The sequence below is a fragment of the Gavia stellata genome, chromosome 4 (assembly GCF_030936135.1).
Source record: "Gavia stellata isolate bGavSte3 chromosome 4, bGavSte3.hap2, whole genome shotgun sequence".
Taxonomy (NCBI): Eukaryota; Metazoa; Chordata; class Aves; order Gaviiformes; family Gaviidae; genus Gavia; species Gavia stellata.
Window position 1 is genome coordinate 16,852,773 of NC_082597.1, and position 16,966 is coordinate 16,869,738.

At 37.2% G+C, this 16,966-nt stretch overlaps 1 protein-coding gene across 1 annotated transcript in view; it reads left to right on the plus strand.

Moving 5' to 3' along the window:
• The window catches only part of SLC2A13 (solute carrier family 2 member 13), a 162,225-nt gene that overhangs the window by 68,320 nt on the left and 76,939 nt on the right, over nt 1-16,966 (plus strand). Inside the window, exon 4 of the mRNA XM_059816927.1 lies at nt 9,288-9,396. Within this exon, the coding sequence (XP_059672910.1) occupies nt 9,288-9,396 (109 nt within the window). The remainder of the gene's footprint in view (nt 1-9,287; nt 9,397-16,966) is intronic.

Consider the following 16,966-nt stretch of genomic DNA (forward strand, 5'->3'; position numbering starts at 1 on the left):
ATATAATCTGCAGTAGCAAAAACTTGGCCCTTTGTCCCTGTCTTCTGGACCACAGACAAGAACCATACGTCCACTACACTGTGGATTTTCCAAACTTTGGTCAAAATGGCCATGCTGTGTCACACAAAGCCTGTCTCGCCGCCATTCTGTCTTGATAGTGGCCAACGCATGGTGGATCATAACTATGCTTTTGGTTTTGCATCTGCCATTTTATACACCCCTTTTTCTGTCTTATCTTGAAACAACCGTGTTCTCTACTCACCTTCATTGTGCCACTTTCGATTTTATGAAACTTTTGTTGTATTCCCAACTCCTAATCCAGCTCCTTTCCTCCAGCTTGAAGGATGGTGTACTTGATTTGTTGCTTTCATCTGTAGCTAAAGCACAGGCCTATTATACTAATGAAGGCAGAATCACACTAAACAGACTGTTAATATTAGCCTGTTGTGAATCCAGACATAAGTACACTAATATGGTATAATTGTATATGCATTTTAGTACCCAGGGGCCTAGTACAGTTAGGATTACCACTGCTGTATGTTGGAACCGTTCCATTGATTTGAGTGTTCTTTTTGCCTTTTTCTCAGTCTTTCCCCATTTCTACCATATTCCTCTTTTGAGATGAGGCGGAGAATGCAAAAGGGACCAGAACTGTGTACAGCTCTTAACAATCATAGAATTACAGGATGGTTTGGGTCGGAAGGGACCTTTAAAGATCATCTAGTCCAACCCCCCTGCCATGGGCAGGGACACCTTCCACTAGACCAGGTTGCTCAAAGCCCTGTCCAACCTGACCTTGAACACTTCCAGGGATGGGGCATCCACAGCTTCTCTGGGAAACCTGTTCCAGTGCCTCACCACCCTCATAGTAAAGAATTTCTTCCTTATATCCTCTCTTTTAGTTTGAAACCATTATTTCTTGTCCTGTCACTACAGTCCCTGGTAAAGAGTCTCTCTCCATCTATCTTATAAGCCCCCTTTATATATTGAAAGGCTGCAATAAGGTCTTTGTTATTGCTATGTCATATTTCATACCAGTTATGGCAGTTGTCAATTGACTATTTTACACTTGCTGATTTCAATATTGATTTGTGTTCTCTGCAGAGGTTATAAATTCAGGGTGAAAACTGTCAGTCTAGTGTGACTGACAGGTTCTCAATTAATGAAGTTTAGGACTGAAATTGCAAAAAGGGGTGGATCTGCTGTTGGCAGTATGAGGATGGCTGAGTTTTACAGGATCTGTATGTAAGGATGCGTTTTTCTCTTTTTGATTACCATGAAGCACCAAACTTACTTTTTCATGGGTTTGTAATAACCAGTATGAGCACAAATCTTAGAATGATGTAGGTTTCATGTAAGAATTATGTAGATGACCTCTGAAGGTTGTCTAATCCAGTCCCTAATCAAAGCAGGACAAGGCAGGGCAGGTTGCTCAGGAACTTTTTCAATGAAGTTTTGACCATGACCTGTCTGCATCTGTCTTTCTGTGTTTGACCACTTCCATGGTACAAAATAAACAGACTTCACATCTGGTCCAAGTTTTCTGCATTCCAACTTCTCTGTTGCCTCTTGCCCTGCCCCTGCACAACTCTGAGCCACCTGGGTCTGTCTTCTCTTTGGCCCTCTCTAGGTAGCTGTAGACAGCAGAGGCTTTTCCCTTTACCTTCTCTTTTAAAGCTGAACAATCAGAGTTATTTCAGCATCTCCTTGTATGTCATGTGCTCCAGCCCTGTCCGCCTTGGTGGTTCTCCTCCGGACTTAGGCAGCAATGTGGTGTGCTGCTCGAGCTGTGAGTCTTGCAAGTGCTGGGCAGAGGGGAAGAACTGCTTCCTTGAACTGCTGGCAGTGCTCCTGCTTCTCCTCCCAGGATGTGGTCCGTCTTCTCTGCTGAAAAACATACTGTTGTTAAGTGGTAATGGTTGTCTTAGAGCCCTTTCTGTTTCTGATAGAAGATGGTTAATACTAAAATGTAGTAAACTAGCTGGTACTTTTAGATAAGGTATGATCTTAGGCTGCAGTTCAGTGAAATGTTTAAGTGTGTATCTGTCCTTCTGTATTGAGTGGCACTCAACTTTGTGCTCAAGTTTAAATGCTTCAGTTTAAAAAAAAATGTTGAAGCAATTTCTTAAGACTTATTATTTTTAGCTTCAGACTGGTCTGCTGTGCTGTCTGTCATCTACACAGCCATTGATGGTGCTGTCTTGTTGTTAGGAAGCCAAAATTAAAGTATTTTGACTTTAACCTACAGTGACTTTTTGATTTTTCTCCTTTCTGGTAGTTTTGGAACCCAACTGAGCTGTGATGAAATGATATTGATTTCAAAACAGGTTTTTAAAATATGTTTAAATGTGGACCTCATCTCTAATTTAACTTTTTTCTTTACTCCTCTTTTTAATGAAGCTCTTATGCTAATGGCATCTGAATTTTAAAAAGTGAGAGTTTTTCAGGCCCCCTAGATAAATTGTTTTTTTTTTAAGGAGATGGTCTAAACTAAATGTGCTATTAATAAAGTAAAAAAAAAAAATAAAAAAAAGAGTGAACATGCAATACATTGTATCTAAAAGTTCCCATGGAGACTTTCATTGACCTCCAGGCTCCTTTCTCAGTTCTATTAAATTTCCCTTTTTTCTCCTTCCCTCCTGGGAATGTGTCCCTGTGTCTCATTCTTTTGGAGGGCAAGGAGTAGAAATCTGTTTTCACTGTTAAACCACTGGCTTAGGGCAGGAATGGGGTATTTCATTTGGAAACAAGGGCTAGAGGGGGGGAAAAAAAAAATCACTAAAGTAAGATTTTTGGCAGAAAAAAATTACAAAAAAATTAAGGCTTGAAGTGTGTTGCCCAGGAAGTAAAATACAGTATCTGTATGGGTGTTAATATAGTAACAGCTGGGAAGATCAGCTTGAGAGTAGGTTACTGACTGGGTTGGAGGGAACTCTGAGTCACCAGCTTTTTTTGGTGCTCTTTTAATTGAAAAACAACAGCAACAGCAACACCAACACACACACACAAAAAGCGCTGTTGAAATTTCCCTGACTGCTATTTTCTTTTAAGTGTCTTTCCTCAACTTAAAGAAGAAAAGCTTTCTAATTTCAGATTGCTAAATGCTCTGCACTGCACTTCATTACTTGATGAGACAGTGGAGTGGGAAGCTCTACAGGCTGTTACACTTGGCTTATTTTGGTTGTACCTGCGTAATGCTAGCTCCGTCATCTTATCTTCCCTCATCTGCTTTCTCCAGCTTTAAGTGAGGGTCGCATTAATGTTTCCTATGTAAAGCGGTTCTAGAGCAGACCATGAAAAGAAATGTTTGTTTGCTAAAACCACATTGCAGGCTGCAGATATGCACAAGTCCGCCTTAATACCTGTTGCTTTATTTCTAAGGTGCTTGCCACAGCTAGAAGGAAAGCACAATGTGATCCCTGCTTTTCTCTGTCCCTACCCCAGTTTTCCTATCAAAGAAACAGGTAAACATCCCCCTCTGTCATTCCCCCATGCCACAGGTCTGACAGTACTGCACTCAGGTCCCTCCTCCACCCATGCAGACTCTCGTCGGTCATTGTGGCCGCTTCTTTCAGCTCCCGCTGGCATCACGTAAATGGCCACTCTTCTCTGTTACCCGGTTTGTCATGGTTTCTCCAGTTTTAAAGGTCTTCTTTACATTAGTTTCTGTTTTCTATAAAGAACTTGTCATACAGAGCCAAAATGCACTCCTTTTTTTGCTTCCCTACTTGCCACTGCTTCTTGTCCTATTCAAAGGTATTCTTAACTGCGATTGCCTTTGTGCAAGTACTCAGTCATATAGATTTTCCATCACCAAAGCTTTATATCAAAGAATGTGGTATCAAGGGAAAGATCTTTTTTTTTCCCTTCCACAGATAAAAGAAAATTACTTTGTTTTCAGGATTCCCAAAAGACCAACCCAACTTGCTGTCAAAACAAAACAAATCTTTATTGTTAGTGTTTCTGTTCTCAATATGTGGATTAAAAAGATCATTTGGAGGGACCATTTATTTGAAATCTAGGTTTCCTGAGCAAACAAAAAAACCCCTTTCAATTCAACTAGGTGTGGAAAAACTCCTTGCACTACTTTACTTAACTCTCTAGAACCAAAATGGTTATGTCTGATTAGCTTTTATTTGCTTTTAGAGAAGGCTGTCTTGTAATAGCATTGAATATATTTGCTGTGGAAAAGTGAAGAATACAAAGACTCAGTTATTAGCTAAGCTGACAGTCTTTTCTCATTCTTGACTGATGGGGGGCCATGGTGTAAAAAAAAAAAAAAAAGACTCAAGCAAGCTTTCTCAAAGATTAGAGAACTATATGAGGTAGGAAGTTTCTTCTGGCGCTGGGAGTGGTTCTTCCAATGTTACTGGAAACATTGTGAGACAGTGGGGAAGAGGTTGGTACTTAGGTAAAATTGTTTTCTATCTTTTCAGGATAAATAATGCAGTTATGATCTTAAAGCCTTTTCTATTTTCTTGTGATTTGGTAAATTTTACAGAAAGGAAAAATGAATGAAGTTGTTACTTCTAGAAAATAATCATGTAATAGGCTAGGAGTGGGAAGGGCTGTTTGCTTTAGTATATTGTTCATATGCAGAAAATAACAGCTAGCTCTAAGTGCTTTAGAGGCATCGTCTTAGGTGAAGGAATGTTCTGCAGATGATGCAGAGAAAGCTGGGCTGGCAGCTGTCATTTTGTAAGGAAAGGCAAAACAGACAAATGGTTCCCATGTCTGTCTGCTGTTACCCAGATCACCAGCCCAAAGTTTCTTCTTTTTGTCCTATTTCTAACTGTAGACTGGTTCTTTAAAGATTTATCTGGATAGAAGAGAGGGTATTGACTGGCATTAGGACAAGAATGGGTCTGAGAAACTAATCTGAAGGTTGAGCTTAATTGATGCTAAACTGATGAGTGACTGTCTTGTTGCTTGGCTAAGCCTGCCTTTTTGGAAACACTCCTCTACAGCAAGAGCACAAAATGCTGGCAGGAGCCCTGCATAGTTTTAAGCTGTTGCTACAAGCTGTCACCAAGACTAGCTGGCAAAAGAATGTTTGAACCTGCAAATGACTTTGTCAGCCCCCAGTCTCTAACCATAGTTTCCTGTCTGTGAAATTTTGCCAAGTATTGTACTAATAATTTGAGGGATGGGGGATCACAAGGTTTCCAGGCACCAGATGTCTGCCTGCATTTGCTAGGGGATTTTTAGGTTGGCTTTATGTCTATCTACAATATTTTTATTTCCCTGGAAGTGTACGCAGTATATTTTCAGAAGGAGATGCTGAGACATCATTTAATACCCGTTCTTCTGCTTTTTAGCTTTCATTATTTAAACTCCTTTTAGATCTAGGGTTTGTTTGTTTTGTTGTTTTTGAAAAGTCTCTGTATCTTTTGGTTGTCAGTGGATCACACCCAAGCTCCTATGATTGCCATACAGTCCATTTTACCTACAGAGGAAAATCAAAATGTCTTACCAGGTGATTCACAGTTTCTAAACCTAACTTACTTGTGGGTTATGCCTAGTAACAAGAACAGCAGCTAAAATATAGGAAGCTGGCGTTAAAAGTTTCAGATAACTACTCATAAAATGTAACATTTGGAAAGCATCACTCGCTTTTGCTTTCCAGAAGTAATGATTTGACAAGAACAGCTCCTCCCTGCCTATTTAGCTCAGTGTAAGCTAATAAGGTTTTTTTTGGATGTAAAGCCAAACTTCCAAATTCTATTTTTGCCTTTTGCTTATAAGGATGAATGTCTAGTCAGGTAGACAGTTTAGATCAGGCTAAGAAAAAGCTAGTTAGACCACAGCAATCTATTTCATGTGTCACTGCTTCGTGTAATGTCACCTTCTACAACAGCAGCATCCTTATTTTTCCATTGCTTTTTATCTATTGCTGCCATTTTGCACTCTCACCAGAGTAAGCTTCAGGTGCCCTTTACTGTAGCATGTTTTGAACCCTTGTAAAGGTGTGCATTAAGGAAATTTATTTAAGATAAAGTAATTATCTGAAACCACAGCACAAAAAGCCCAACCAAATCTAGTCTCATTAAATTAATAAAGACATTAGGAGGTCTCATAATTTTGACTTCATTTTTATTCATAGATTAGAAGGAGGAAAACAAACATCTTGGTGGTTTCTCAAGTTCAAATGAAGTGGTTCAAATGCAGGAATGTTTCTAAATCTCCTAGCTGAAGAGAAAACGACAACAGTTAAGGCAGAAGTATCATGAAGAACAAAAAATACTGACTTCTGGAGACAAATATCTCTTTTTTCCATTGTAAAAATTGCCAAATGTTTATTTTTTTTGTGCTGTGTCTTTTGCATCATCTGTTTTGCTCTAGTTCTGTGAGCAATTAAGTTGCTCCACTTTTTCAAGATTTAATGATTTTATTGTTTTGTGCTATTTTAATCTATTGTAATAAGTAACAGCAGATTTAATGGTTATCAGAAACTCCTGAAGTACAATTTCAGTTTTCAGAAGACTTATTTTCAGAAGAAAAATGTATTTAATTCTGAAAACTTGTTTTGTTTTTCAGTTTTTGGTTTAGACCCATTCTCTGTTGTTAACAACCATGTTTTGCCTAGAGTTGTTTAGTTTTAAGGCCGCAATATATGAACACAACAGAAGATGGATGGCAGAATTGAAGATAGGAAAATGCAAAAATAATACAGTTAGTTTTAGGGCTAGATAATTTTAATAAAAATTTTCACACTCATTTTCTGTTTTAAAAACAGCCACCTTGCAGTCAAAGTCCTTCGGGTTTTTTAGTGGAGTTTGTAAAGCTCCTTTAATATAGAGATTAACGATTTCTCTTACTTCTTTCATTCCATTTATTGGTTTGTAAATCTGAAGGCTGTGAATTTTATGAAAGAAAATCCTTTAATTTTGTGTATGCTTATTGATATGTGCGGTTGCCATGGTACAGATTTGGAGTGAAACTTTTAAATCTCTGACTTGAACCAGTATGATGATTTTTAGTATCATTTTTTTGATATAATTAATCTGAAAAATTACAAGTACTTACTGAATTTAGCTGACTGGATGCTCAAAAATTCTAAAGTAAAGGTCTAGACTTTACTGCGTGGTCTTCCTGCAGGGCCCCACTTCAGGCATACAAACTGATTTGTGTGATGAAGTTTTGCTGAGAGTTCATGACTCCCTCTGGGTTGCAAGCCATTGTCTGCGAGCAGCTGCTTTAATTTCTAGCTATTCATTTTACTGCCTTCTTTCCAATTGTTTTATACAATGCTGTATTGTGAATAGAGTTTTATATAACTTTCATCAAATAGCTGAGTGGATCAGGAATTGTTTAAAAACTTTGCATCAGTTCCTTAGGATGTTTCTGCTTCCGTTCCTAACAGCCCCTGCTATAGAGTTCCAGCTTATTTGATGAGCATAGGCATTGATGGTGGACTTCAAGATTTAGGTTGGCTGTAAGGTCCTTTGAAGAGAAAGATGAATTTATATAATTTATAAAGTCCTTAAGTACTTTATAGGAAGTTTATGAAGAATGTGGAATATCTCACAGGCATTCAGTAGCCTGGGTTCACAACAGGTGCTGCAGAATCAGTTGCCAGATAAAGGTTTTTAAGCCCAAAGCCTCCATGCTCAGGTGTGACGCTGAGTATGAAAATCTGAGCACTGTTGTTTGTGAATTAGGGTTCACGGTTGCATTTGTTAGTAAATCTTTTTCTCTATGAAGCTTGGAGTCGAGGAGAAATCCAAGAGTATGGCTGAGCTCCAGACTGCTCCTAGCTAACAGCGAGTGCTGGTTTTGTTCTTTTCACACCAAGGAAATGCCACTTTGACTACTGAACCCTTTGATATACTTGTGTACCCAGTGATACCGTGTCTTGCTTGAGAATATCTTACCAGATGATATATAGATTAGCTCTGTTTGGCAGTTGATTTTACTCAGATAGAGACATTTTGAAGGTAGTGATGTGGCTATATGGCAGAACAGGTGGGACTGTGTACTCTCTGAGTGTTAACGTTACTTGGAAGCCAGCTGGAAAAATTGTCAGACTGCATTCTGCTGTTAATAATAAAGAAGCAAAGCTAAGTGATAATACAATTGAGATGTGAATTAGAAATACCATATTTTTTTAAAGAAAATAAGCCTTTTCTTCTGATTATCTTTCAATGAAGAAAATGTTATCTAAACACCCTTCTTGAGTTCCACTATTGAAACTGTTCACAGATTGTCAGCTTTCTGAAGTTGAAACTCTTTGCATGTAAATAGTTCTTCTCTAACAGACCCATATATGTTTTTATACTGAATCAATACATGTAATATATTTTCTGTATGTTCAGGAAAGACTTTGAAAATGTAAAAATGTAAATCCTCTTCACCACCTTTTTTTTTTTTTTTTGATGGCAACTATTTTGACTTACACATATTGTGATCTACATTAGGTGTTCTGAGTGGCTATACCAGATGTGGTAAGATGTATAAAATAAATTTTTCACCAGACTATGTTCTGCCCTAAACATCAGTCTGGGCAGAAAGAAATTCAAGTAAATAAGGGAGTCAAGTTATTTTAAATTTTTGCCTGATACCATATAGCTTTCTGTATTACATTTTTTTTTTTATAGGATACTTTGAAAAATAAAATTAACGGAGAAGAAAACTGTCACTGTTTGCTAGAAATTTTTGGTTTTCTCTTCATTGAGAAACTGTTTTCTGCTTTTTGAATGCAGCCTCATACCATTGCTACCAAAGGTATGGAAGAAGTTTAATTAATTTATGCTCCCTCTGCTGGCCTTACAGCTGTGCAGAATAGATCTATCCCATACCTTCAAAGTATCCACACTTGCAACTGGTTTGTGGAAACTGGGTCTTTGGGGCACTAGGGAGAACACTTTATCTGAAAGATCCAGATCTGAGCAGTAAATAATGACATTTCTGAAATAACCTCTCAATAACAGTGGGAACTTTTAGAAAGGAAACAACAATGATATTTTGTGATAACTTTGAGTACATTCAGTTGCAGCAGCTGTGCAATTTGTTAGTATGATATAGGAGAGCTGTACATTTTCCACCAGTAGTATATGCTGTGTACAAAAATTGTTTCCTTTTTTGCCTGGGCTTCAAGAAAATCTTCTTTGTAGTACACTGCAGAAAAGCAGAACTGAAATGATCAAGTTGTTAAAAAAAAAAATTGAAATAATCTAAGTTTGTCTGAAACTAAGGTGCAAAGCCTGTTATGCCTGGGAACGTTGTCTTGGTAGTGATCACTTAAGAACTATTACGTATTCTTTTGTTGTTGTGTTTTTTTTTTTAAGCTGGACCTGTGATCTGCAGAATGCTAACATACCCTCCAACTCGAAGAGCCTTAATTGTGGGTTGTGGTCTGCAGATGTTTCAACAACTGTCAGGGATTAACACCGTCATGTATGTATTTACTGCTTGCTTCTCTTTATAAAATATAAGAAAAAGACAGTTAGACCAGTAGCAGTTGTAGATGGGCTAATGGACGAAATCTGAAATGTGAAAAATTGAGTGTGAGAGCTGGAATGCTGGTTTGAAATCCAGATATTGACATATTTGGTGTCTCAGAAAATTGGTACAAGAGGATGCTAGTATAAGGGCAAACATTTATATGGAGATGAGAATGCAAACTGTACTCTGGGAGATGCGTTTTTACAGGTTAGGGTTTATGGTCAAAGCTATGTATGTCTAGATAAGAAAGTACGCTTACAGTCTGAATTTGTGTGCAAATAGATCAAAATACTGTGAAGGTTAGACTGTTGACCATGTAAATGAGATGGAAAATTACTGTGAAGTGCTGAAGGAGGTAAGATGCTGAGGGAAGAAGCATTTCCTGTTATTACATGGTTCTGTTACTTCTATGAAGACTCAGTACATGCAGAAGCAAAGAACAATTTATTGGGTGTTCTGATAAGCTGTCAGCTCTTGGCAAATGCGCAGTGCACAAGACCTAGTTTAAGATTAAATTACTGTTGAGCTACCCTACAAGAGTAACCATAACGAATACAATTTCCATATTAAGAGCAAGTGTAAAATATATTGCAGTAACATCTTACGGACAGAACTACACCTAAGGGGGCAAGCTTGTTAGGAAATAGTTAAAAGGAACAGTCAAAAGGATAAAGCTTTTAGTGGTATCAAGAGCTACCATATTAAATGTTAGACTAAATACCTGCCATTTATCACAAGGGAGAAAAAACCCAAACTCAGTATTGTTAAACTGCAAAGGAGGGAAATCTGTAACAAGTAAAGAGAGACTTTACGAAGTAGAAATTTTAACCAAATGTGGGAAACAGGAGAATGCATAACTGGTAAGTTATGTGTGAAAACCAGAAGACAGGCACAGAAGGAGCTTGGAGAAATTCTTCAGGCACATCAGAAGCAAGAGACCTAATAGTCTCCAGGCCCAGTAAGGATCAAGACATTGTGAGAACACTAGCAGAAGATAAATCTTTAGCAGCAGATCTTATGAAGACTCCTTTTGCATCTGTGTTAATTATGGAGGGTATATGAAGGTTCCTGCACTGGATCTTACTTGAGATGTCTCAGATGGTCTGTTTCAAATTGAAGTGTTAGGGAAAGAACTTTTAGAACAAGCTGATTAAAATGAATAATAACAAATTGCTTGGACTACTCAGGGTACACCCAACAGGTCTGGAGTAATTTGAGTGGGTAATCACTGAATTTGGAAATGTAGCACAATCTGCATGAAGCTACAGCCAAGAAAGTTTTATTTCTCTTCTTATCAAAATTAAGTAAAACTGTCATAGAATCAAATGAGAAGATGTGTGTTTATAAATATGAAAAATGAACACGTACATGGAGAATATAAAATAATATAGAAGAGCCAACATGATTGTTGTAGACAGATTATAGCTTGCAGATTGGTTGGGTGTGAGTTCATGGTCATGTTAGAACTAACCATCCTAGTCCATGACAGCTGCTGCTGAAGTTTCTTGAAGAAATCAGATGGTCACAAAAGTAAGAGAGAAGCCCTCTCAGATTAATAACTTTTTAAGATAGGAAAAAAGAGAATAAGAATAAAAGATAAGTTGTCGCAAGCCAAGAGCAGACTCCTACCAGGGATCTACGTGGAGATCTTTGCTGCTTTGATAAGTCTGTGAAAGGGGCTAAACAGCAAAATAACAGCTTGTACTCATACACCATTCATGATATTAAGATCCCTAAATCTGTGAACATGAACAGTTGTGGGAAGATAATACAAGATAACAAATTAACAAATGGCAAGTGCATTAACTATACAATATTATGCAATAATGCTTGCAGGAGGAAACTGGCTAACTAACATGCATGGCAGTCTAAATTGTTACTACTCAAAAAAGACGTCTTGAAGTTGCATTATATTTCTATACAAACATCATGATGACATCCATGACTGATCTGGGAATAGTACAAATAATTGCAGATGTCCTTTCTTTTAGTAAGGATAAACCAGGTTATATATGGGGAAAGATAACTGTATTTGAACAGGATGGTTAGGACTCTGCAGCTTGGAAAAGAAATTAGTTCAGAAGACACACAAGAGGTGTATACAGCTACTAATGTTATGGAGAAGATGAGGAGAGCATGATTATTCATCATTTCTTATAACATAATTTTGATGACTCCTAGCTCTTACCCAGCAGTAGATTTAAAATAAATGTTTTCTCATGCAACACGTAATTACATAGTGGTATTCATTGCCACAGGAAGTTACAGGTGCCCAATGTAGAAGTAAGTTTAGAAGTTAATTAGGGAAACTTATATAATAAAAATTATTAAAATATTATTAAACCCAATGTGGATGCAACCTCTAACCAACGTCAGTCATTCTCACATTTTGGTTCTTACTACTTTAGGTTGCCTTATTAGGCTAGAGTAAAAAAATGACAGTTCACAATGTTCATGACACTGGTAGGTTGACTGTTTATTTTAAACTTCATATCTTTTAAAATCTCAAACTCCTTTCTATGTAGGACAAATAGTTTGGAATTAACCTAGTTTGTTTGTGGATATGTAGGAGGACAGAATTACAACTATAAAACATAGTTGAATCTTAGCTTTAAAATAAGAAAATGCCTATAATAAACACATGAAGGCACTGTTGTTAAACGACTGGCTTGTAAACCATTTCCAATATTCAGTATTTTTTTAATAATCCAGTATAACTAAATTTTTAGTTATCAGGTATGCAAGACAAACATCCTAGGAAAGGACATTTTAGAAATATAAGTAAGCAGCTGTCTATTGATGGTTTGCTTACATAGAAATTGGTGATTGCTTTTTAATGCAGTAATTAAATGGTGCCTTAAGGAACTGTCAGATTGTATTAACTCTCTAAGCACTATTTTCCTCTCCATAATGTTTGGTTATGTCATTCTGGAATTGCTGTTCTGCTGCAGCAGGAAAACAGGCATTGGTTATTGTTGGAGGTTGTAGGATCATGTGGACTTTCCTCCAGTGGTTTTGCAAATGCATTTACCAAAAACAGTCCCAAAAATGTTTTGATAGTTGGTGTTCACTGTAACTTTGGTGCTGCTGTGAAACCTCTTCTCTTGGTGTACCCCTTTCTAGGCTGTAGGAGAAGAGGCTGATGACCCCGACTTGCTGTTGCCTGGCTTTCCCTGGCAGAGAATTTAGCCTCTGGTTGCCCCCTTTCTCCTTACATATTTCCATGGGACTCTTCTACACTGCGACCAGTTAACATGGCAGTGTCCACGATGGGCCCTGACCTGTTCTAATCTTCTGGCTTGAGGCTGTTCACTATTTCTGATACAGAAGAATTTGTTAAATCTTGTATTTTACTGTAAGAAAGTGAGGCCATAGGAGTGAGTTTGTGTGTGTCTGAAAAATTAATTTAAAAAACCCCCACCATAATCAAATCACAAAGCAGGAAAGTGAAATGAAAATATAAGGAAGAAAACAGTTGTAGAATGATTTAATACTTACCCAATTTGTATATGCTTTATTGAGTAACTCTTCTATTTAAGAAAAGAAAAGTTTGAATCAAAAAGTATGGGTGTTAGAGGTAGGAAATTATATGGAGTTTTGCAGGGGTCTAAAAATAATCACTGAGTGTACCCAATAGTAGAAGAGATCCTAAAAAGCAGAAAAATACCTGTAAGAAACACATGGAGACAACAACAAAAATCTAGAGCTTCCATGCTTAAAAGTTCAGAAATCTGTTACATATTTTCTGGTTAAAAACTGGATATCAGCAGTGAAGCCAATGAAAGCAACAAAGTCCATGTGTCCCTGGGTTTCTCTTGAGGATGGGAGAGGAAAACTAGAAGAACTTCTGTAGGAATTGTTGAGGACTGTGCTCTGTCCATCCTGTCGTGCAATAAACTGATCTAGTTTTTGCACAGAAATAGTTTCATACTGTATTTGAATCAGCCATGTATGTGCATAACACCCAGCCATGAGGAACCAGAAACTCTCATCATGAACAGGATGTTATTGAACTGGTGAGAACGGCATGTGGAGCAACCTCTGCATTGAGGAGGTGGATCTAAAAGAGAAACAAAATGTAAAAAGAGGCTAAGGAGATTGTGACTGTCACAGCAACAAATTCTAGCATGACAAATTTAGTCAGTAAAAGAGTAAAGCTGAGTGACCTATAGCTTTGATTCCTTTTTTTCCTAAGAACAAGGGTACCACTGGTGTTTGACAGAGTGCCTGAAGTAGAAAAAAAGTTTCCTTTTTGTCATGGTTTTTGCCAATTTAACTGATCTGTAAAAGATAAAGTCATCCAATTTTAGACAAGTATCTCTCACACTGGTATGAGCAGGTCTGAAATGGTTTAACTTTTCTGTTTCTTATCATTCTGGTATTTTCTCATCTTGAAAACAGAATCTCACTGTTTTAAGCCTGGAGTCACAAATCTGGCTGACAGGAGACTGAAAAAGGCCCTGTGAAGCAAGTTATATTTCAGGATAGCAGTTACTACAAATTAGCTTTTTAATAGTAACATATCCCAGAATTTTGTTAAAACAGTGTTGTGCAGATATTTTCAAGCCCACAGTGGCCCATAGTTAAAACTTGGGGGGGGGGAGGACCATTTTAAGGTAAAACTTTAAGCTGATTTTTCCCATCAGTTTCTTCTTTAAAAAAAAAAAAAAAGAAAAAAAGGAAGAAATTCCTCTTTTGGGGGTGGGTGGAAGAGGGGGCTTCAAGGATTTAATTATTTCAGATTGTTTGGTGAAAAACGTCAGTAGAGTATATGGATGTTTCAGCTATATGCTCATGTTCTTGCAGGACTAAGGACTTCTGAAAACATTTCTGGTACTGTGCAGCTTCATTGCAGTCACAAAAAAAAAAAACAACATGGGGAAGAAAGCTGTTGGAAAAAATCCTAAGTTATCTTGAATACTAAGCAGTAATTCAGCCAAAATTGGAGGGAGTTCAGTATTGTCTTGTCAGAACTGCACGTAGGTATTGTGACCTGTGCTGGAGTTTCTGCTGCTCTTTTGGGGGCTTGCTAGTTTTGAGCGAGCTGATGGACGTTCACACTGGCTGCCTGTGCCTTTAAGACTGTAAATCTGAGATAAGATTGAAGAGACAGCTGTATCATCTTGATTATTCTTATTCTCACGAAACTTTAAGTGGACTTGATGAAAGCCAAACAAAATATTTTGTTCTGCAGTTGAAACACTAAGCTTGATGTGATGCTAATTTAGTAATTTGCCATTATCTTTTCATACTGTGTTAGAAGAGCTTTCTGCAGCAGAAAAGTGGTATAATGTGTCAACAGGGAGAGCTTGTGGCCTTCAGCATTTTTGTTAAGCTTGATTTTTTGCTGGTGTATGTGATCTGTTCTTCCTAGTTAATAAAATGTTTTTTTATTGTTAAGATATCCTTGTGTGTCCTACAAGTTAAGTGAATCCACATGTAAAATGTCTTGATGTTTGGATTTAGTCCACAGATGCTTTTGAGCTCTAACAGTCTTGCTTTTTTTAATCTATGCAAGCAAACAAAAGAACAAAAAAAAAAAAGAGTTGATAAAGGAGCATCTTTTTCCAGCTGGCAAGAAACAGGGAGTTGAAGAAAATACTATATGGAGAAGGAAAAAAGCTCAGAGTAATAAGAGAGGAAAAAAAGCTGGATGAAAGAAAGAAGGAAAAGACAAAAAAGGATAAGAGGAGATTATGTAACAAGCGGAAATTGAAGGTTTGAAGATAAGTTAAGACTATTAAAACAATTAACATGAAAAGTGAACGAGTATCGTACTGAATGTAAATGACAGAATGAAAGAGAACAGGAGTGGGACTGGAAAGAAGCCAGGATACTTCTGAAGTTTAATAGAGGCTAGAGAGGAGTTTAATGGAGGCAAAACACATTTCCCGACAGGTTTAATCGCTGGGTCTATTGTGCAGCAGTTGCAGAGCTGGAACCCGTGAGGAGCTGTAAAGCTTCGCTTCTGTTCGCTGAAGCGAGCATGAGGCAGCATGCATATCTCTGTAGTCTTAGGACCGAGCAGGGCTTGTAGCAGCACTCAGCACTTCTGCTTGACAGGGACATGTGACTTAACCCCCATGGGGATGGTAAAACTCAAGACGCAGAAACTTATCTTTAAATTCCAGTTTTTAAACTTTTTTGAAATGAAATACTGAATAGGAAGAATAGGCCAGTGGCTGCAGATAAACCTTTCATTTTTTTGTTGAAGATCATTGAATAAATACCTTGTTTTGTGAATTACAGCACAAGTAGTAGCAACCTTCTCTACTCCTTCAGCATCAGCAGCCATGGAAAGATTTATAATTAATGAATTAATATATTTACAAATTATGACAGATTTGTAATGAATAAGTTGGTCATTGAAATGAGACTTTGCTAGAGCATTGACTGTTGATTTGGATATTGGACAATAGTTGTTGCGATCTGTAAACAGAAGTTCTACTGGCAAAAAGTAATGGTGGTTCACATTTTTCTTGTGGTTTGTATTCAAGCATTGATTTTTAAGGTTGTATATGTTTCTATTGTTTTCTCAGGCTGTTTTAAAACACAAAAGACAACAAACAAAACAAACCCCAAAACTTACACAATGCTGAAATGTCGTCCAAGTTGCACGGCAATTACTGAAGAACAATATATCTTTTATTGTAGTCTCCACTTAGATTTAAATTGGGCCACAGTAATTACCAAACAGACTGCCATGTAGCCTTTATTTTTGCATGACTAGTAACTTGTTGCCTCAGTTGTTCTTGAATACTCTCAGACCCGACTGTGCTTTAAGTCTGACTGAAGGAGGGACAATTACATTAATGTTTTTTCAGATATGAACTTTGTAATTTTGTCAAGATAATTGAGAAGTCTTGGTAATTGACAAATCTAATTTTCTCTGATGACTCCGTAACATTAAGGCTGCTACCTGCTTAAGTTTTCATCCTTTGATTTTTTTTTTGTGAGTAAACTGTTCAGTTTATATCTTTCTCTTAAATTTTGCATTTTCCCCTTAGGCTTTAGAAGATGTTTAATAAAACAAAAAGAAACCCTATGTTGCATGTCCACTTGCTTTTCAGAGAATAATCCATTAAATATTTTATTAGGTTTTAATAAATGCTTCCAATAACTTTTTTTGGAGGAGTAACCCTTCATTTTACCATGTTATCCTTCCTTCATATTGCAAGATGCTTTATATAGTACTGCGTGCAAACTCATAATGTAAAAAACTGTAGTGGAGAAGAGAGATGCATCTTTGGACTTATATAGCATACAGATGCTTTTTAGATAGACGGCAAATATTTTTGGGAAAACAACTAAACAGAAGTCTAGTCTAGTCAAACACACTAGGAAAGGTGACTCTCCTGTTATACCAAATGTGTCTGTTGTATGTGCTATACAGAAATAATGTGATTAACTTATAACAGCTCAAGAGGAACAAATTGTAGTTAATAAATTAAGTAATTTCATATTACTCAGTGTAAAACATTCTAAATGAGAGTTTATTTAAGCTGCCTGTATCAGTTTCGTA